We start from the raw sequence: 22257 nt of genomic DNA, 5'->3' as shown, positions 1-22257 counted from the left end.
TCCCCTTTAGAGCGATGGCACATTGAGCGTCAGTCAGCCTCAACACTGCTGGCAAGGAGATTACTGCTCTTTGCAGCCCACCGCTCGCTCTCTGTCTCTGCAACCATTTCGAGGGGAAAAAATTCAGAGGTGAAGTGAAGAAATCACTTCTGTTGCTTGTTTTTTTGGGGGGGAGGAACGGCATAGAGGTTTAATATTAGCAATTTGGCATCTCAATGAAAACTAATTTGTCTGTGTAGTGTGAAGCAGAGATGTAACACGTAATAAGAAGAGATAATACATTTGCCTTCTATGTGGCATTTTCCATCATGTTTATTTGACTGCACTTCACAACCTTGACAAAATCACATTTTGCTTTTGCGAGTTTACCGGCGCTGCATGAATTATGGAGCGAGCTCAGAAGGACGTAAAGAAGGAATCTTTTAAAAAACGCTATTTGAAGATCATTCCTTTCATGCTCACTTATTTTGGATAGTTAACAGCTTTTTGAAATAACAGGAGACCATTCATCTGACACACGTTATTTGCTTTTAACCAGTGTAGTTATCTAGAATTTGCATGTAGTTTAGACTTTCGGTGCAACATATAATTTGGACTCACAGAAAGGGCATCCCACCGAGTGCGGTGGGTCAACGCTGCCTGGTAATGTTGCAGAAAACCTGCGAATAAATAAAGTCCCAGTGGTGCGTGCGTGTCTGTCGGTTATGTCAGATTTTAATGGGATCATATATTATTTAAACACGCGGGACAAGTTAATACACTCGGCACACTATACCTGTCATATTAAATAATTAACCGTGCTTGAGCAAAACATTAAACAGGAAATAAGCATTAACACAAACATGGTTTTCCGGAGAGATTTCGTTCTTTGTTTTCGTTTCATTACTCGTGTCAGTGCCGAGGACCGCCGCCGCACGCTTTGCCGGTAATTGAGGAAACGCACAGCCTTTAAAAACCACGTGACAAAATTGAGTTCAAATCGTAGCTTTCCTAATGGAGAGCTAAACAGATGTTTCGATTTACTGAAGTAGAGCAGACACAGGTCAAAGCGAACGATGCTGACAGCGGCTCTCCTGAATAAACATGTCCTCTGAGCTGCCCTTGCAACCAGGAGAATGTGTGCTTTATTAGTCTCTCTACTTGACTTCCTGTGCCAGCGCCGCTCGGGTTTCAATATCATGTATTGTTTAAAACAAGCTCATTAAATGAAAAACTGTCTCTAGGAGCTAAAAACAGGTTGAGGAGGAGAGGTATGATTTTGTAATTGGTCAACGGCACAAAACTGAATAAGATGGGAATCGTAAGTATACTGAATGGTTTCGGTTCTGGCTATACGTAATGACTTTATTAATGCTTCTTTTAGTACCTGTAGAATCATTGGTCCAAACAACAGCACAACTAAATATTTTTTTAAAAAGATGTTTAGTTGAATATTTTGTCTTAGTGTAACACTTTACAGTAAAGCTGTATTTGTGAACATTTGTAATGCATTTAATGAACAATTGAGGAGCAAAACCCTCTAAATATCATGTTTTCTTGTAAATAAACTTTTTTTTCAGGCTTGTTTCGATTAATTAATTTAACTTTAATGGCATGAAATGGTACACTCTAAAAAATTATGTGTTAATTTTGTACAAATTTTTTGTGTTATGCTATTTATCACATTGTGTTTTTTGTGATGATTTTGTGTTCAAATAAATAAAAGTGACCACACAATTTGTGTTAAAAGTAACATAAAATGTGCTGTTCTAAAAATAACAAGGAGATAACAACAAATTTAGTGTGTTGTACCAAAACTAATCCTGATTAGTTGTGGTAACACTTTATTATAATGTTCATGATTTAACATTAGTTAATGTATTAACTAGCATGAACAAACCATGAGCAATACATTTGTTACAGTATTTATTCATCTTTGTTAATGTTAGTTAATAGAAATAAAGCTGTTTATTGTTTGTTCATGTTAGTTCACGGTGCATTAACTAACGTTAACCAAATTTTAATAAAGGATTAGTAATTGTTGAAATTAACATTAATAAAGATTAATAAATGCTGCATAAGTGCAGTTCATCATTAGTTCATGTTAACTAATGTAGTTAACTAATGTTAATTAATGAACATTATAATAAAGTGTTACCGTTGTTTTTAACACTGTTTCATTGGTATTTAACAAATTTAACAGCAAAACCCTCTAAGTGCATGCAAGCCTTTTTGCCATAAACCTTCACATCTAAAAAAAAATACACTTCTTAGACATAGGAAACGAGTTGAAAAATTACAAAAACTGCAAGTAAAAACATTGCGAATATTGAAAGTCAAACAAATTAGCGTCGCACACCTGAAGTGAATGGATAGGTGCATTGGATAAGAAGACAAAAAGTCTCATAACATACACAAAAAGCAATTCCCGCACTATCTGCTTGCTGAAAAATTTAATAATTGGTGCATTGAATATTGAATATTGAAAGTCGAAATTAAAAATTTTAAACTGAACCACACATTAGGGGGCGCGATGATTTAACTGCCACATATGGGCGGCATTCAGTTCTAAGTAATCCCAAGGGACCCAAGTTTAAATATGATCCATGGTCGTATTGCATGCCGTAATTCATCCAGTTCTTGAACAATCTTTCATGCACTTAGAGGATTTTGCTGAAAAATCAATTTGGTGTTTAGCGGATTCTTACAACAAAGTGGTATTTCTGAATTACAGTGGATTTGAAGCGAAAGAGCATTCGGTCAATATCATTATATTCTTTTTGACAGAAGAATGCCGTTAATCTGCTTTTGGATCTGATCTCTTCAATGTATTGGAAATTAATATATACAAAGAAGAATAAAGCCTGATAAAACTATAGACCGTTTCATCGGGCGCACATGCAGTGACGCGATAAGCATCTTGTCCGAACTTTACTTCCAGTTTCTGTTTGTTTAATGGTCTGACTAGTTGCTGAAACTGAACTCTTAAACAAATACCTCGTCAAAAATAACAAATGTTTTGGGTTCCTTTGTAATCTATGTGTTGTTAATTTTGCTTGTTAAATAAATAAACTACTTTAAAATGACTTTGTTGTTATTTATTCTTCGCAGACTTTACCGGAAGTTACGTGATGACCACGAAAGCAGCGTGTTTATGTTGTTACTGTTGAAACCGTCTATATTGCTCATTGTTCGTTCATGTTATCTTTTGAAAAGTGCTAAAAAGCGTAAATGTAAAACATTGTAATATCTTGTGTTAAAAGCATTCTTTGTCATTGTTGTATTAGCCATAAAGATTTTTGTTTAACCAAGCTTTCAACAAAAACTCCTAAACACATTATTGTATGTGTTTATTTATTTGGATAATAAGGTAGCATTTAACATTATGCCTTATATCTATATAAGTATATGCTGTAACAATGCCAGAAGCACAGTCATGGAAACAATTCAGTTATTTTGTATTATTATTTATTTTTATTATTATTACTTTTTAAATGAATAAAAAGTTATCGGTTGTGAGCCCTGAAGTAGGTAAGATTATTAAGCCCATGTCTCCGCAGAGTCTCGTCTTTACAGAAGGGGCACAAAACCACTTTCTATTATCTCAGACGCCTAGGGCTGACCACGCAGTGTTTGTCTTTTACGAGACAGCTAGTGTGAAGCGAGGTTAGCACGCAGGCAATGCTGACTCCTCTAAGTGCTGATGAAATATAGATGTTGAAGTCTGGACCGCTCAATGTTTCATCTCTCTTGGTGATACCATAAGGAAGCCATTAATAGTGTCAGAGAGCATTAGTCCTACAAAAAGAAGATAACTAGATACGTATGACTGGCAGCACCTGCTTGGAATCAACAGAGCATCCCTTACGTATTAGAGAAAGAAGTTTGTTCCCGTGCGCAGGCTTGTCTGGTTATTTTTTCTCATATGTATGCAAGGTCACTTCAAGATGGTCATTTCCCCTTGTGTTACCTTTGTCAGTATGCAAAGGCCTTGCATCTTGCATAATCGCGAACAGCAGGACCATCTGTTGGTGCCTTGTTGACTTACCTACGTGCAACCTTTTTAGCATTGGTTTTCTTGTTTCAGTCTGATGTAGCACCATATTTACAATATGGTAATTGGCTAATGAAATCCTGTTTGAGAACTGGTGCATATGTTATGATGCTTGCACTATGCTCTATGCTTGTGTTTTGAGCAGAGTGGATGTAGGGAATGGGATAGGTCCATATACATCTGTTTGCGGTGTATTTCACTACAAGAGATTGATGATCGTAACCTTTATTCACTCAATTGGCTTTTCCGTTTCTTCAGAGTAAGTGTACATAATAGGTCACTTTGTACTGTCGTATTACAAAACACTTGCGTTTTATCGAAACTGCACTTGAATGCATCCGTTTCTTTTCAAATAAAATAACTAATGCATTTGTGATTTTGTCTTTTTTTTCTCATTCAGAACCAGACCCCAGACAAAACATTCTCCGTTGTTGCAGCCACATGTCCCCATAAGGTAAGTGACTATCTTAAATATTTTTCTTTTTACAAATGTATTTTCACTAATCGAATCTCTAAATTTGTTGCTCTCAACTGGTGGGCTGCAACCCGGTGGTCTCACATCTCTTCTGATAAGGTTGCAATCAATGCTAAATGCAAATAGTAACATTTAACTAACCGTATAATTGTGCATAGTTCGAATAGCAAAATAAATAGGCTCATCAACTCTTTAAAGAGAGATAGGGGAAAATTCATCCAATATCTTTGGTTGTTGCCATCAAAATCTGTTATGTTATGTGCACACAAAGTCATCTGCCACTTAGTAGAAATGAGCCAAATATGGCAGATGTCAACATGGACATGCACTCATTCTCAAAAACTATGTACAAAACTATATGATTTAAACGGCACATATTATGCCCATTTCACAAGATCTCAGGTGTGCCTTAAATGTGTCTATAAAGTTTTAGCTCAAAATACCCCACAGATCATTTCTTAGAGCATGTCCAAAATGCACTTATTTGGGTGGGAGGAAAAAAGCGCTGTTTTCATGTGTGTACCTTTAAATATAAATGAGCTGCTGCCCTCACTCCCTACCAACAGACAGTGAGTGTTTTCTTAATAAATATATATTATTTCTGTGAATACAATAGTATCATTAGCCGTTTTAGTGCTACAACATGCTTACAAACACATTAAGAAAAGCTTTTGGGTAAAGTTAACCAGTCAATTAGTGGCTGTGGGTGGGGCTTTGTTAGTGTGACATCACATTAACAAGAGAATCAAAACAACATGTTTAATGAGAATGTTTTGGTTTAATATAGATTTTAAAAATAAGGAAAAAGTGGATTTTTTTATTGCAGGGTTGTTGTGTTCACACACTGCCAACACACATTTATGTCCTTGTAACACCTTGTAAAAGTGGATTTTGCATAATATTTGCCCTTTAAAAGAAAATATGAAAAATATCAATATAGCCGATGTCAGATGTAATTTTCATGGTTTATCCTGCTCAGTGTATATTAATACATCTTTGCAAATTAACTCTTTCCCCGCCATTGACGAGTTAACTCGTCATTTAAGAGAAAACGCTTCCCTGCCAATGACGAGTTTTTCCGGCAATCCGTATTTCAACTATTATCCACCTGGAAGTGTTCTTATACAACTTATAACACCCGGATGTATTCCCTTAGGGCAAACAGTTCAAACTCCATGTATGTTTTGAGGATCAATCTGAATCTGATCTCTATCAAAAGTCCTTCACAAAGATGCAATTATCTCAACTTTTTGCTCAAAATTTGGTATTTTTGAAGAAACCTACCCATATTTGAGAGGTGGTAAAAAGAGAATAAATGAATGTAGGATGGTCTGTTCTTTCATTTGATATATTGTTTGTTTATATATTTAAAGAACATTTTCTGGAAGATATTAAACTTTTGTGAAAATCATGAAACTGGCAACTTTTTTAAACGGTGGCGGAGAAAAGTTTAATTATCACATTTCATTATTCTATACTCATTATAAAATCTGGGTGCTGAAGCAAACTAGTTCACTACCAATGTTGTACTGTAAATAAAACATAAATGGTGCTCTTGTATCTATGGAGATTTTTCTAAAAGACATTATCTTTCTCTGTGAATATTTTTTTCATACTTCTATATCTTTAAATTCAACAAAATGTTTTTCTTGACACTGCCATGCAACAGAGCAAGGAGGCATGACAGCAGATATTTCCCCTTTATTGTGTCTTATCTCTCCTCGAAAACAAGGCTCTGAATTAAACCATACTATTGCTACAAGATGTAGAATTATCTGTGATTTCATGCTCTTTGGCTTAGGATTTACCAAACAGCGACAAGAATCAGTCACGTTCTTTGTGTACATGAACGAAAAACAAAAAATGCATTTCATACCTAAAAGCTTCTCCGCCTTGAGCAGTTTTAGTAAAATTGTGCTTCTCCACAATGAGAAATAAAGTGTTGTACTGAAAGACCTCGCGCTATTGTCAGTGCACTAACCCCAAATGTGCCAAAGTGATCATGTCCTTTTCCGGTTGACTGCGCGGGTCGAGAGTAAAGACCTTGCAAAAAGTAATTGAATGGCAGGCACTGACACAGCTGACAGTCTGTCAGCAAGTGGTCAAACTTTGGCGGTATTAAGTGTACAATCTCTAATGTACTGAGTGCCATCTAAAGTGACTTGATTCTGCAAGAAAAGCTGCAAAGTATTTATGTCAGCCTGCAATATACCAAACCGAACTAGTGCTCATTGTATGACATACACAAAAAGGCAATCAGCCTTATCCTGGGCTTCTTGGCACACAACAGGGCTCTAATTGCTGACCTGTCCTTCACACCAGCCCATGCCGCTCACCCCTGTCGAGATCACCTTCATTATAAACCTTCATATACGATGCTGATGCACTCGGACTCACCTCCTCGACACCCGTTTTGTCCTTGAAATATGGAGAGCGTTGCAATTCCCACGTTGCCGTCAGCTCTCCTCAAACCAGCTGATCTGGGTGGAGGTAATGAAGGGATGCCACCGATTTGCGATGGCGTTAACGTTTCCCCACGACCAGCAGAACATAATCTCTGTCTCGTCGCTTCCCATTAACGTCTGTGATCTGCACAAACCAATATGCAAAGAAAGCAATGAAGCAGTGGAGTAATTTGGTGTGTCACTCAGCGCAGAATGAAAGTATAATGGCTAAATGGTCAGATATGATTTCTATAATAGGAATGGCGCACTGTGTGCGGCTAAGACCATTCGTATTTGCTTTGCTGCTGTTGTATGCATTCACAATGAAAGGGAGCTAATGAACAGAGAGCTTTTAAAAACCCAGTGATTATATAGAAAGGAGTAGAGGATAGGGTAGAAATAAAGAAAGAGGGAGAGCGCAGCAGACGGGGGTGGAGAGAAAGCTAAGTATACATAATTGCTGCTTGACACGTCGGCCAAATTCTGCAGTGCCAGGATTGGAGTGAAGATGATTAACGGCTGTCCGTGTGGGTGGGCAACTTGGTCACCCTGGGTTTCTGGTTGCCACAGCGATTGTACTCCAAGGCCATACATTACATTGTGAGAGTCCCCGAGGCTCAAGCATTGTTAAATTTCCCAGTAATATCTTACATTATGCGTTCGTCCTCTCTGCGGTAATTCATTCCAGGCACTGTTATTCACAATAGGTCAATAGTGAATGTGGAGTGAGTCCCAATTTCAGATCTTCTATCAGAACGTGAAGGATGGCACACCTCGCCGCTTAACGTTGATGAAGTGGCCCTGACTTGAGGCAAGTGATCATTTGTCTGACATTAGAACAGGCACGTCTGCTCTGGAGACGTCTGTGGACGACCCGACCGATATTTTGCAGGTATTTAAAGTCAATTCATCAAGGCAGCGAGTTAACCCTAGCAGTTTTGTACAATTGTGGTGCCATATCGCCAAAGCTCCCCACTGAGACCGCAAAGCAGATGGCAGATGGAAAGCAGGATTTGACCCTTGCCTCCCTGCACGCGAAACATGCCGATCCCTGGCACGAGTTGCCAACTAGGCACGTACCTCTCCATACAAACACACACATACGGTACATGCATTATACATTTGGCAGATGCTTTTAGTGGATAACAAGATCTATGTTTTTCTCAATACATGTGTTCAAACCTGTGACCTTTGCTGCTAATGCAATGCTTTACCAATTACACCACTGTACGTATACACAAGAAAGGGGTGTCATTACGCCAGCTATGATGTCACATCCTCTCAGTTTTTCTCGCTTTGTAATTTGCAGTTATGACTATGCACACCTCCACATTCCTGCTAGGAATAGTGTTGTGTACCAGTGGTGAGTAAGCACATCTTAAAAGTGATTCATACTAGATAATAAATGGAAATCCCTCCAGCATTCCAACAGCAGGCTAGTCATGCAGCAATTAAGCCTTGTAGCATGCGAAACTCAAGGCAGCATGCTTTGCGTTAGGAGCTTGCATATTATACACTATTCAGGAGAGAGTAGGCGTGATGCTGGAAGACAGGCAGCAAAATGCCTGAATCCACACCACGGTCCTAACGTGGTGCTTTTGGCGGATGTCTTCAGACAAACATGTATCCGAACTGGAAAAACTCACAATACGAAAGGTCACTTGTGACCTCCGGGTGCAGGGCTATGCTGCGGCTGTCACTAGCAAGCACAGCATGTTCATGTCAAACAGAGAAAAGGTACACCGTGCTGCCGGACCCTCAGTGTCTGCCGTGCAACAGGTTGTGTGTGCGTCCATCTTTATTTGGGGTATTTTTAGCTCCTATATGGGGGACTTGACTTGTGGTTTCCTTCCAGTTTCTTTCAGTCCTGTACTTGGCTGTATTTTCCTCTTGTAATCAGTAATTACAAAAGCAGTGTTAATGCGATGTCCCTTTAATTGGCAGAGATGTTGATTTTTACAGCCGTATTAAAGTGGGGTCTGTGCACAGGGTAGCGCATTTATAGACCTGCTCCTCGCAAGGTCCTCTGGCTGTGGTTGACCCAACTAATGAAGAGATGAAATGAATACTAACCTCTGGAATTACAGCTGTAAACCTGCACAGATTGGATGATTTATTGCATTACAACAGGATTAATTTGCCCCATTTTTCATACGCATTTCAATAATAAGCAAAATGTTCAATTTCTCCCCTTGTCACCACAAAGCATGCAGCTCTTTCCGAAACTACGGCACGTTTCCTGCTCTCTTTGTTAAACCAATCAGGGATTTCGCTGCGTGCTGTCCAATCAATTAAGTCAAATCTGTGTGCAGCCCTTTGATATAGAATCATTTGTCAAATCTGTAGAGGTGCCTGAGTGCACGTACCCAGGAGCCCGAGGCTTTTGACTTCTGTCCACCTGGAAATCTGCTCCAGCTTCGGATTCGAGCATTCCTGATGTCCTCCGTAATGTTAATGGGGTGTCATTGTGCGCTGGATTTGGTTCAGCTCAGGTCCAAAGGCTTTTTCCATGCATTAGCCTCTTGACTACAAGGCTTAACCTGTTAATTTTTTGAAAGCTCTTCTCGGAGAAAGTTCGATATGATGGGGTATACAGAACACGAGCCTTTAGGATTCAAATGATTTGCTTTTTGCTCTTGCCTGGTTATTGCATTAACGTTATACGATACAACAACCACCTTCAGCGTGACATAGAAGCAACACGCGTAATCTTGTTTCATCCCATTATTCTGGGATTTGGGAAAGAAGGTAATTCAGGTAGAGGTAATTTGCTGATTTCGCTGTATGGAGACGCCAGGCACAGAGGGGTCATTTAGTTCATACATTGCGCTTTTTAATAATGCTCTCATGTTTCTTTGTTCTTATAGCTCTCTGAGGAACTCCCGGAGAAAACTTTAGACTTCACCTAATTTCCGTCTGAAGCAGCCAGACTAAGTGTGAATGATACCTTTTTTAGCGAGATGGATGAAATGGAAACTTCATTCAGGAATATTTCATTTAATTAAACAGTTTTTAGCTAAGGTACCTCATTATGAATCAGTGTTGCGTGAGCTGCCTTACTTTTTTGTACTGTTGAAAGAACTCTACAGCCATTGATGTATGTATGTACTCCTGTAGGAGCTTAAGACCACAAACAGGGCATGGGCTAGTTAAATCATAAGGGGTAGAATAAAGGTAGTGGGTTTAATCAAAATGCCATTGAAGTACAGAACATCAAGATAATGCTAGACTGATTCTTATCTCATTGTGTCTGATCTTTCTCAGTGATCAAAGTCGTTCAAGTCAAGTGCTAAATATTTCAGTAGAATGAATAACAGTGTGAGGTGATCACGTGACTCATATCTAAGCTCTAAAATCGTTTCTAAATCTGTAAAGAAGAGGTCTTCAGACAATGTTATCACACTCCTGCTGTCAAGTGTCATGCAATTAATCAATCATTCAGAATTGTGATGTGTACCGCCCCGCATTTCATTATCCATCTCATTCTTGTTTTGACAAGTAAGCCAGTCTTCATTTTCGAGAATAATAAAAAATGCCACCAGGAGCGTTTATTGCAGATGCTCTATACGCCTTTATGGCTATAACATGGTATAATGATCCATCCGTGGAAGGTAGTCATTTTCCCGATGCAGGGTGAGATGCTAATGATCCGGTGTCACAGGCACTATGGGATGGTGCTGCATCTTTACAGTGGGTGGCTAAGCGCAAGGAGCATGCAGGAAATCTCCCATAAGCTTAAAAGCAAATTAATGCCTCTCACCTTCACACAACCTTTTCCCTCCCTCTCGTCTTCATGCTATTATTCACGGGACTCTCGCTGTCAAGTCTGGCAATAATTTGTGTACTATTCTTAAATTTGTTCTCAGCACCGTTCCAAAAGGTGGCGAACGGATTAGACAGGGGAATATTTAAAGGCGTGTAAAAGGCAAAATTTATGATTTCCTGAGATCCCCAGCTCTGGTCCACAGATGGGAATGTTTGTTTGGAGAGGGAAAACTCGACAGCATGATAATCATTAAGCAGATGTAGTGTAAGTGCGCCGTGAAAAATAAAAAACTGTGACAGTGTTACGCAGACCGGAATTTTAAATTCGCTCCCGAAACTTTTCTTTGGGATTCAGGAATGAGAATTAAGACAAAAAAGAATAACTAGCAGATGACCTCATTAGATGGTGCTTAGCCAATCCAGAATTGTATATTGTTAACATTCCCCGAACAGCAGAAGAGCTTGTGAGAATGGTTGATAATAAGGACTTAAGAAGACATTTGTTTGTAGACTGTGCTCGAAAGGTCCGTGTGGGGCTGTAGTTTACCGGTCTTGAAGCAGTCAGCCTGACACTCAATATAAACAAGCATTGGACGGCTTCAGAATGAACCAAGCTCTAAAGAATTTGAGCGCTGTTCACAGTGACAGCATATGTTGCTTTTGATAGCCATAGCCAGAAAACAGCGAGTGGTCTGGAATGGAAATTACGTTAGGTTTATTCCCTCGTTGCCTTTGCTGATGACATAGGCTATGTTGTGAGTCACAGGACTTTTTTTAATAAGCCGTTTTTCATGTGCGGACACGTTCAGGTTACATTTCATATGATGTTTTTCCTCGTAGAATATCAATAACTATTTTGTTGTGTTTTGTCATGTCAATAAAGCTTGAGTTAATTGTATTTTATGTTAAAATGATCCTCTATAGCTCAGTGGTAGAACATTGCGTTAGCTGCGAAAAATCTCATGGGTATACCTTGTCACTTGGGATAAATGCTTAAATGTAAAAATGTTTGTTTTTCATGTCACCTTGTGCAACTTCATCATACTGTCTATAAGGTTCCAGTGAGTCGTGTGTAATGTTTTTTAGTGGAATCTGCCTGCTGTAAAATGTTGATACCTCTTAGCTCTCAGGATATAAAGAAATATCCTCCAAAGTCGTTGCTATATTGCACAGCAAAAGCAAGTGCCAGGCAAGCAAAATACAGGCACATCCATCACAGGACATTTTCCGAATACCAGATACTGTCTGAAATACCCCTGTCATGTGCTTAGTGTTCCTACAGTGAAAAATCCACACCGAAATGCCAATGTGGGAATCTTTTTACGAAGCGAGTTGACTGCAGACACCTATTTTTATTGCAGAATTTCAACTTTGATATTTTTTATGCTCTGCCACTTGTAGCTTTGTGATTCACCTTTAGTGTTTGCAAGTCATCTGCTCCCCAACCCCCTCCAAAAAAACCCCACATTGTCATAGTTCTCCCACTGTAATGTTTTTTTTTACTGTTTATTACTATAGTTTGATTTCCATTACATTTGAAGATAAAACGCATGACCTTGCCTTACTGTTTTCGGCTTTGTGAGTTGCAGTCTCATCTTCCTGCTATTCACAGACAGTGTTTCATAAAGACTGTGTGCAATCAAAGCACAGACATTCTCAGATAGGCTGCACCTCATTTGTACGATTGAAAAGCCTCAAGACGGGCTTTGCTTGACAACTGCAATTATGATTCGGTAGAAAAGAGCTGAAATTATAAGAACAGACCTGTTCTGAGACTTTGAAGATCCATGAATACTTGAAACGCTGCACATGGATAACTGTTATTGAGTTAATTAGTCTGGGCTTATTAGGATCTCCCTTTCTGTCTTTCTCGCTCTCGCTATAAATTACTTAAGTCCACCATGGGTATGCATCTGTTTCCCTCAGTTTAAAATCAATCCTGACAATCAATAACCGTTGCTATTAATGTTAGAGTAGGCAAAGCCAAGTCAATAGCTTTAAGTGTATCAAAAGTGTAAATAAACACATGAGAGGTTCGTATTTGAAATAAGCCTGAATTGTCACTTGAAAAAGTCACAAAATTAAACTTAAGGGTTCCAAAAGGCTTTTAATTTCCACATTATGCTGTGTGGCACGTAATGTGTGGCTGTGTGACAGATATGGATTTTGAGGATATCTTTATGTGACAGCAATAATGCAGGTATGGATTTCTAAAAGACGTTATAAGATAATATAAAGGGCAAATATTCAAGAGATACTCCCGCCAAATATCGAAATTACCCCATGATTTATTTACCCCTTAAGCAATCCGAGATACATATGGTCATCATCTTTCAGACGAACAATAATTTGAAATTATTTTATTTTAGAAAAACTTCTGATTTTAAGTCTATCCCCGACAGCGTTTTTAAAAAAATGGGCCATAGCATGAAAATTGACTTTTTCCATGTTTTAGTGCTATAATTGGGTCCCCAGTGCTTCTATCAACAGAAAATGTAAGAAATAACAACCCAGTAACTTAGATTTGGTAAACCAATCTCTGCAAGCACGTGAAAATTAGGTCATTGAAATTTGGCTCCCCTCATGATGTCATAAGGGGATCTTATTATAATAAGACCACTCCTTAATCTGCACTATCCCACCATGACACCTTAAGAGAAAAAATAATTCACAGCACAATTGAGTTTCAATTTCAAAAAACACCATCATTGTGATCAGTGTTTGCATTCTATCAGCTCATTTGCATTTTAAAGGACACAACCAAAATGGCACATTTTTGTCTACAACTACAAAGTAGCATTTTTAACATGTTATAATAAATTATCTTTAGGGTATTTTAAGGTAAAACTTCACATATGTACTCTGGGGACACCAAAGATTTATTTTACAACTTAAAAAAGTCTTGTGAAATGTCCCCTTTAAATATATAAACATACAATATAATGAAATGCTTTAAAAAAAAACATTCATCCTATCTCCTTTTGTTCTCTTTATATCACCCCTCAAATATGGGAAGATTTCTTCAAAAATACCAAATTTAAAGCAAAAAGCTGAGATAATTGCATTTTTGTGAAGGACTTTTGATAGAGATCAGACTCAGAGCGATGATCAAAACATACAGAGAGTTCTTACTGTTTGGCCTTAGGAGATGCTTCTAGGTTTTATAAGTTGAGTAAGAGTGTCACCTGGTGGATAATAGCAGAAACATGGATTGCCGTAAAAATTCGTCATTGGCAGGGAAGCCTTAAAATAACGTTTCCAAAAAAATTTCCGTTCACCCTGTTTCTAGTGGATGAACGGCACTTTCACATTCGCTTTGCAGCCCTCTATAGGCCAAAACCGCACTAAAGAAGTTTCGAGTGAAAACTACAAAAACTTGGTTTACGGCAGACCTACAATCCAATCAGAGCCAGCTTTGCTGCGGTAGGCTAAATTATTTACGACAGTGGTAATGGACAATTCCGCTTTCAACCTGTAGGTGGAGCAAAGAGCAAAAACTCTTTAGTGTTGCTTTAAAGCCCCCCAAAATGCATTCATTCTTTACAGAGGTAATCCCCACGGCTCCAAGGGGTTTATAAAGGTCTTCTCCGGGTAATCGATGCAATGTGTTAAAAAAAAATCCATATTTCAAACGTATAATAATAACTAGCTAATAATAATAAGACAGTTTTAGTATAGTGAGCGTTGGTTGCCATAAGAACATTGTGCAGTGACTCTCTTGAATCGCGTTAGTCTAATGCAGAGTTCAGACAGCCCTGATTTTGACTTGCCGACAGGTTTTGAGAAATCGCAGACAAATGCCCAAATCACAGACAAATGGATGCTCATGCACGCGAGTGACAATCACACAGTGTGAATTATCAAAGACGTGATCTGAGAGAATCGCTGACAAGTTGCCGACATCCGTGATATATTTGGCATGCTAAATATCTGAACCTGTCTGCGATTCAAAATCATTCTGTGTGAAATGTGTTTTGACTGAAAATAACATTGGCGATGACCTACAGCCAATGAGAGCGCAACATACAGGGCAGCTGGAAGTTTGGGGAGGAGTCTCTCCATCAACCATTTCCTCCTTCATAATCTTTATTTCTTCTTCTTTCTGCTGCAAATGAGCGCACATGCACTTTGTATGGTAAGCTTTATGCGGGCTACCATCTTTAATAATAATCCCAGTCTCACGTGAGAACTCCGGTCTTGCACGCGTGACCTCGCGTTGTTTCCTTGTCACTTCTCGCGTGCGTTTGGTTGTGAGACGTAGTTTGCGGACCGGGACAAAGTTGTCAGCAAATCTTCCTATGGTAAAGTCATGCAGTGTGAAACCCCCTGTCGCCAATCCATCATGCAGTCTGAAACAGCAGCGACTAAACGCTAACCCGCTAACGCAGTGTGAAAACATCTGTGACCCGACTAGTTCGAAAATCATGCAGTCTGAACTCGGCATAAGATGGCATCAATCCCTGGTCCCTGTTTTCTACCATTATGAGCTTGGAAGAGCAAGGACATTTCCTAAACTAACTCCACATGTGCTTGTCTGAAAGATGATGGACATATGTATCTCAGATTGCATTTAATTTTGATATTTGGCTGGAGTATCGCTTTTATTTAATTAAATCAGCTTATGATATATTTAACGTTGCAATTTTCTGCCTCACATAGGATGATTTGAATAATAATCACTGTTTGTATTTGCACAACATGGAGAAAAAGGCCCTAAATACGACACCTGCAGATTCACAGCGGTCGGCCATCGTATTTTTGGAAATGCTTAGATCCATATGGCGCCCATATGTTTAAATATGATTCAGATGGAACCTGTGTGTGGATCCTGCTGTGTTCACAAACTTATCCAGCATCATTAATCAGTGTCACCATCAGGTGTCTTGTTTGCCAGGCGAGGCTTAAGTGACAGTGATAAGTGATTCTTCTCTTGTTCCAGCATGAGTTCTAATACAGTGGGCTTTCACATTATCAGCGTGGACAATGCCACTGCCACTCTGAATGAATGGATGCGTCAAGTCTTTCAATAAAAGAACAATCCAAACCATTAACAATTTAAATGTCATGCTGAGGAAGCTAACAGTGAAGGTTGATGCAGATATTAGCTCTTTACTATTCCAATCATCCTTCCATCAAAGCTCAGCGCCCGGACGACCTTCTGGCTCTCTCTCTTCACGTCGAGCGGCAATGACAGGAGCCAGGTGCGTGGCGAGGCCGCATGTTTCGACCTTAGTCTTGATGAGGGATTTCAGGAAGTGTAGAGGGCAGAGTTGCCGATTGGTGGCAAGCGAAACAGTGACTTTGACTCCAAATGGGTTTTCTCTGGAGTGCAAAAACATTTCCCTAAGCCCCTTCCCTTCGTTTTCTTCATTTTTTTCCCGCAGTCTTTCCTTGATCTTGACCTCTCGAGCTGTACTGTATGACTAGATTGTTTCTTCAATAACTTAGATATGAATATCCCATTTCATCTTGTAGCTCCTCACTAATGTAATCCATGAGTTCTGATGATTAAGTTAGATCCAACAATGCAATTAAAGATGTCCTTCAATTCCACTTCGTTTCTAGGGACAGCTTCAGAAAATTTGAGTTTGAATTTGGTTGAAAGTACCTGATTGAATTTTAATGCGTAATTAAATCAAGCAGTAAATCAATTCATCCCCCTTTGAAAATGAGCATTCGACACTCCCAAGCATCAAAAGCCAATTATGATTAAGTTATTATCGTATAGTCGCATAATGGCAAGAAACGACTGGATTGGCATAAAATCTTTGCTCAGCTTTCTGCCGTGCCTCGAAAAAGCAAATTCGCAGGTAAAACATGTTTTGTGCATTCTACTACACGTGCTTTCAATCTGTTTCACTAAATAAAGGTGGCAGTTTACCCGCGAATGCCTCCGGGGGGGACTTAGACTGCTCTCTTGATGAAGAACCAGATCAAACTGGTCTAATTTCCTAAATGAATCCTCCAGAACTATTACCAGTGAGCCCAGCCTCTGCATAATGTGATGAGCAAAGGGAACATTGATGAACTTTTTTAATTATTACGCCGCTTGGGAATTTGACATACCAGTTCGGGGATCCACACCGTCAGGCTTTTCGCCGTTTTTTAGCTCCTTTTTTAATTCACCCAATTTGTCGGCCCAAATGAAACACTGAAAGGTTAGAGTGTGGAGTAATTAACAGCACTGGGCCTAATGAAATCAGGAGGGGATGGTGTGTAGTGCGAGGATCAATACGACTCTTAAAGAGTAGGATAGGATGGGAATTGTTGGGGGAAATAAGGCTCACTTAATAGTAATAAGTTGATGAAAAAGGCAACATGTGCTAAATGAGAATGCGCCGGAAAACAGATAGAGGCGTCATTCTGAGGTGGCAACATATTGAGCTACGCTCACACGGCCACGTATCGAGCTACGCTAGCATGTTCTCGGCTAATCTACTAAGATGGATGTGGGTTTTAAAATGAAACGCAACCGCCGGAAGCCAATTCTTTTGTTTACTGATCTTATAATATGTGACTTTACAGTATTTTCGCCTTTGCCCGCCAGACAAAGCAAGTAGCTTGGAACAGATGTCAGCTGTAAATATGTGCAGCTTTGCTCACAGTCACGAAACAAGAGAAAGTGTTATTAATCACATGAATACTTCCACTTTAAACTCCTGCTGCCTCCGACATTAATGAGCGGAGCAGGATTGATAATTCTGTACCTTATGCACAATTTTCCCAGGGAGAGAGCAAAATCTGAAGTGGCTTTGTGCCAAAACACGCTTAGCAAAACTGAGCTGACCTTTAAAAGTGTGAACAAAACAGTCTGAAAACATAATGGGAAATAAGACAGGGATGACCACGGCTAGTTGTCACAGTGAGTTTTACTTATAGGTTTGTTTTTGGTATAAAGTAGCTGTCACAATTGCAGGTTAATGTATTTTTAAATAGAGTTAAACAACTACAAAGCACAAAACAGCTCAAATGTAAGCAAGAGCATACATTTTACCCTAGACCCGATGTAGTCTGGCTATGAGTAACCCATGTCTAGCCAAACTTAAATTTGGTTTTGCTAAAATAATTGAGAATTGTTTGGTTTTCTTTGTTTATTTTGTTTCTTTTTTGGGCTATGGTTAGACATATATTAAGTTTTCACTGACAGCCCAAATTTGCCTTGTTTTAGCGTAGACATCTGGGCTTTGTTTGAACGGCTAGATGTCTTTAAAATGCAAAAATGGCTTGCTGGGCGGCAACACAGTAATACTAAACGAACAGATGGCGAACAGATTTATAAGGAAATTATAATAGCAATATTATAACATATAAAGCATGTGCAACTACATTCTCGATGAAATCAAAATTTTAAGTTTTTAGTATGAATATGTAAGTTTTAAGCATATTTTTCTCAAAAATATTTTTTATTCATTTATTAATATTTACAAGGATATAATCATACAAAACGTATCATATCTGACAATGTTTATGACATCATTCTGTATTTCAGCTCATCAGATTTCTTTCTGCTCATCAGATTCTAGGCTGTGAGGTAAATTAAATTCTATTGGCTATTTTTTGTCGCACCCTAACTCAAAGTTGCACATTTTTACAACGTTTTGTTGAATTATACTTGATGTATAAGCGTGATGTTGTGTCCACTTCTTTACGATAATAGCTGACCCTGTCTGTAAAATCTCATACTGTAATTAAGATGTTGGGAGTATCAAAGTTGGATTTCAATCATTGATTTAAATCTTTGACATGACCTTACTCAGTCAATATTAAAGATATCAAGGTTATCTTTTCACAGAATGTCCTTTATATTATGTAGGATGATTTATGTAGAAAACATAAAGCAAGCAGAGTCACATATTGGAATTTGAAAAATACACTAAATTGATTAAATTAATAAGACAATATTTTTTAATTAAAGTGTTGGGACTAAGAAACAAAACCACTTTGACTCCAAATCTTATAGATAATCTAATAATAAAATTTAAGTTTTTGATTTCAGATATTGATTTTACATTGATTTAAATCTCACTTAATTAATATGTAAGACATCGTTATATTTTCACAGAATGTTATATTTAAATAATGTTGGATGCTTTTAAGTAGAAAACAAACAGCGAGTGTTGAGAATTTCTCATCAATCTACAATTATTGTTTATAATATTGCAATGTGCATATGCTTCAACTATGTGTCTATGCTCGTGGGAGGTTGTACACGTGGCTCACACAAGGTGCAGTGAGATATTGCACATTGAAAGCTATGCTTGTATTTCACCAAATACAGTCACATAAATAAGGCTCTCTGGGCGACTGTCTGATGGCAGGTCACGTGCTCCTTTCACCTCCACTTAACAGCTGAGGTGGAGGTCCAAGGCCTGCCAGACAGTTCTGCACGGCTGAGGTACTACGACAGCTTGTGCTTGACCGTCCTGTCACTGTTTTAGCACATAACATGCCACTTTCTGCCAAGGAGCCTCCAGTCATAAGAACAGCTATTTGAAACGTTGGATATGGCAGGAGAATGCTGTTTGTTAGATTTCACCGCTGTTTAGACAATGAAAGATGCAACGTTTTATGAAAATAACATTTGAGGGGAGTGTGCTAAGAGGAATTGTGGCCACTTATTACAATGTTTTTCTTGCGTGCAGTCTCTTTGGTGTTTTAATGACTAAATTGCTGAAGGAATGATAAACAACGTTTGCAACTGGCCACAAAATTTGTCCTAAACAAATTAAAGAGTACATCTTGAAGTCTGTTTCAGGTAAAAGGCTATATTTAATAGGCCAATTTTTAATGGAGATGTTTAATTAGGATTATTTAAGTATTATTTCTCAGAAGTTGCTTATATATAGCTCTGGAGATTTGATGATTCAGGTGTGTTCAATTTGTCAGATGTTTCTCCAAACATGGCTTAACGAGATAGTTAACCTTAAAATGAAAATTCTGTCATCATTTACTCATCCTCATGTTGTTTTAAACCTGTATGAATTTCTTTTTTTCTGATGAACACAAAAGAAGATATTTTAAGAAATGATGGTAAACACACAGCATATAGTGACCTTTGACTTCCATAGTAGGAATAAAAAAATATGATGGAATTTAATGGGTACCCTCAACTGTGTGCTTACCATCATTTATCAAAATATATTCTTCATCATTTAGCATCTTTAATTATTTATCACAATACTTCCAAAATATTTTTTTCCTACTATGGAAGTAGGAAGCATCTTATTTTGTGTTCATCAAAAAAAGAAAGAAATTCATACAGGTTTAGAACAACATGAGGATGAGTAAATGTTGACAGAAATTTCATTTTAACCCTCAATCTATCATTAGAGTCTATATGACCCCAAACGACATTTCATTGGCTAAAAAAAGGTTCCCTCAGAGATATAAAACTTTGTGACTTTTCCTAAATAATCTATCTTTACATACACAAACAACTAGGCTTGGTTAGGTTGTTCTAAAGGTATGTAAACATTTTTTTTTTATTACAGTAATCTGTCCCTTGGTGTCAATATGACCCCAATTTAAAGTGAATGGAAAATGCAAAAAAAAACTTTTTTCCATTTGTCAAAAAATAAATATCAATAAATCCAGCATAAATCTGAAAATTTTCACACAGAGATGAAGGCCTGATACTTGTGCACAAATGCAATGAAAAAACACACACGCACGCACGCACACACACACACACGCACTCTCACACACACACACACACACACACACACACCTGCGCACGCACATGCATGCACACACACACACAGACACACACATTTACACTAAGTCAATTTTCTATGCCATTTTGTAAAAACAGACATTTCAAAATGCATCAAAAACTATAAAAAAATTACTATTTAAAATAATATTTATTTTTAATGTCCTTCCTAATGTTTATATAAACATAAATTTACAAAATGTATCACAAACGTAATGATTTGATTTGAGCAGTTGTCCATATCCAGGAAAATGAATGGGTCTCTATGGGCATCTGCTGGTCGATATTATTTAATTCCTAAACTGTAATTCTTTTATGTTTTTTTTCTATAAACATATGTATATGTATATATGTAGAAATCTTTGATAATATTGATTAACAAATCTAGACTCAGTTTGTGACGTTGAAATCTCTATGAAACTTTCATTAAGACATTTGTAAACTTTTTCTCAGAAGAAATATCTGAGACTTAAGCAAAAATTTCCATTGTCTCTCCTTTTAATCTTATTGATGTCTAAAGCCCTATTCACACAGGATTAGTATTACCTGGTGACCTTAAGTCAATTGCGAAGGTTGTGTGTGATCGTAATCCCATGCAAGTTGTCTGTGTCTGTAATTTGTAAAGCAAAAATTCCTCGCAAATGACCTACCATATTTTGCCCAACACAGATGTCTTGTAAGAAATATTAGCCAGTCCCGTGCAAATCAGCATCTCTGCAATTTGGTGAGGATTTGGTGGGGTCGTATATCATGTTCAAGTTTTTTTTTGTAAAGGTTTCTGTTGTGGGGTAATTTCTAAATTACACACGCGGTCCACAGATAATACTAATTCCACATGAATTGGTCTTAAAATAAATAATTGAGACAAAAAGAGATCTCATCTGTGATTGTTTTTTCTTATGGGCTGTAAAACACAGACAGTGGCCTTCCACAAACAGGACTTAGCACCCATCCCTTTAGATTTCATAATCATTTTGGCATCAAAATAAGTGCAATGATACGTTATTGTCAGATTATGTCATATGAATACAAACACAAAATGATCTACCAAGATTTTGCCAGGCATCTTCATTTAATCAGATCAATATAGAAACATGTCTGTACCGATACTTGCAGCCTTCCATCTTCTATTTGTGCCTTCCTGAGGGCAAAGCGAAAAGCTTTTTGTCTTCGCTGAGGCATGCGCTTGGCTGTAAACAAGCAATATATTTCTACTTTGTGGAATGGGTGACCACTGGGATCATCATTCTTCAAAAGCAGACAGACCAGCATGACTGTTGTTGAAGAATGTCACGCTCACTGTAGGTTGCGTCTTGCATTCATGGTCACTCGGAGATGCATATACATCTCCTTCTTGGCCAAAACGTTCGGTTTTATGATGCCATAAGCGTTAAATCAGCGCTGGGATTTGAAATCCCTGGGGTATGAGTTTCGTCCGGCCATAAACAGCGCAGTTTCAGCCTGGTGGTGGGTCTGAAGTTAGCCCATAATAGTACCTCAACATGGCAGATAGGTTTGAGATAGAGAGCGGTTGAAGGACAACGTTAAACAAGTAGTCCGTTGAGGATTGAGAGCCCAAAGTGAATGTTTCCTTCTCATCACAGACATCACAAGAGGGCTGTGACCCCAGCAAGGACATCTTAAACAACAGCAGTGTGCCGCAAGGCTCAAGTACTTAAAACACCTCAGACATATGGCTTGGTAAACGAACACTTTCGATGTTTATTCATGTGCAGCCGGAATACCAAATGAAAAAATGATATGAATGAGCCTTAATTCAAGGGACTGTTAAAAAAGAATTGGCCGTGAATATATTTAATTTAACCTG

At 38.2% G+C, this 22257-nt stretch overlaps 1 protein-coding gene across 3 annotated transcripts in view; it reads left to right on the top strand.

Annotated features, from left to right (window-relative positions):
* The window catches only part of pcdh11 (protocadherin 11), a 198847-nt gene that overhangs the window by 82214 nt on the left and 94376 nt on the right, over nucleotides 1–22257 (top strand). For 2 of the 3 annotated variants that reach the window (XM_073854157.1, XM_055177979.2), the window contains 2 exons: nucleotides 4434–4487; nucleotides 18207–18248. In XM_073854157.1, coding sequence (XP_073710258.1) covers nucleotides 4434–4487; nucleotides 18207–18248 — 96 coding nt within the window. The remainder of the gene's footprint in view (nucleotides 1–4433; nucleotides 4488–18206; nucleotides 18249–22257) is intronic. The other variant, XM_055177980.2, reaches the window with a different exon arrangement.

This window comes from Misgurnus anguillicaudatus, chromosome 16 (assembly GCF_027580225.2).
Source record: "Misgurnus anguillicaudatus chromosome 16, ASM2758022v2, whole genome shotgun sequence".
Classification (NCBI taxonomy): Eukaryota; Metazoa; Chordata; class Actinopteri; order Cypriniformes; family Cobitidae; genus Misgurnus; species Misgurnus anguillicaudatus.
This window is presented reverse-complemented; position numbering and strand designations above follow the sequence as displayed.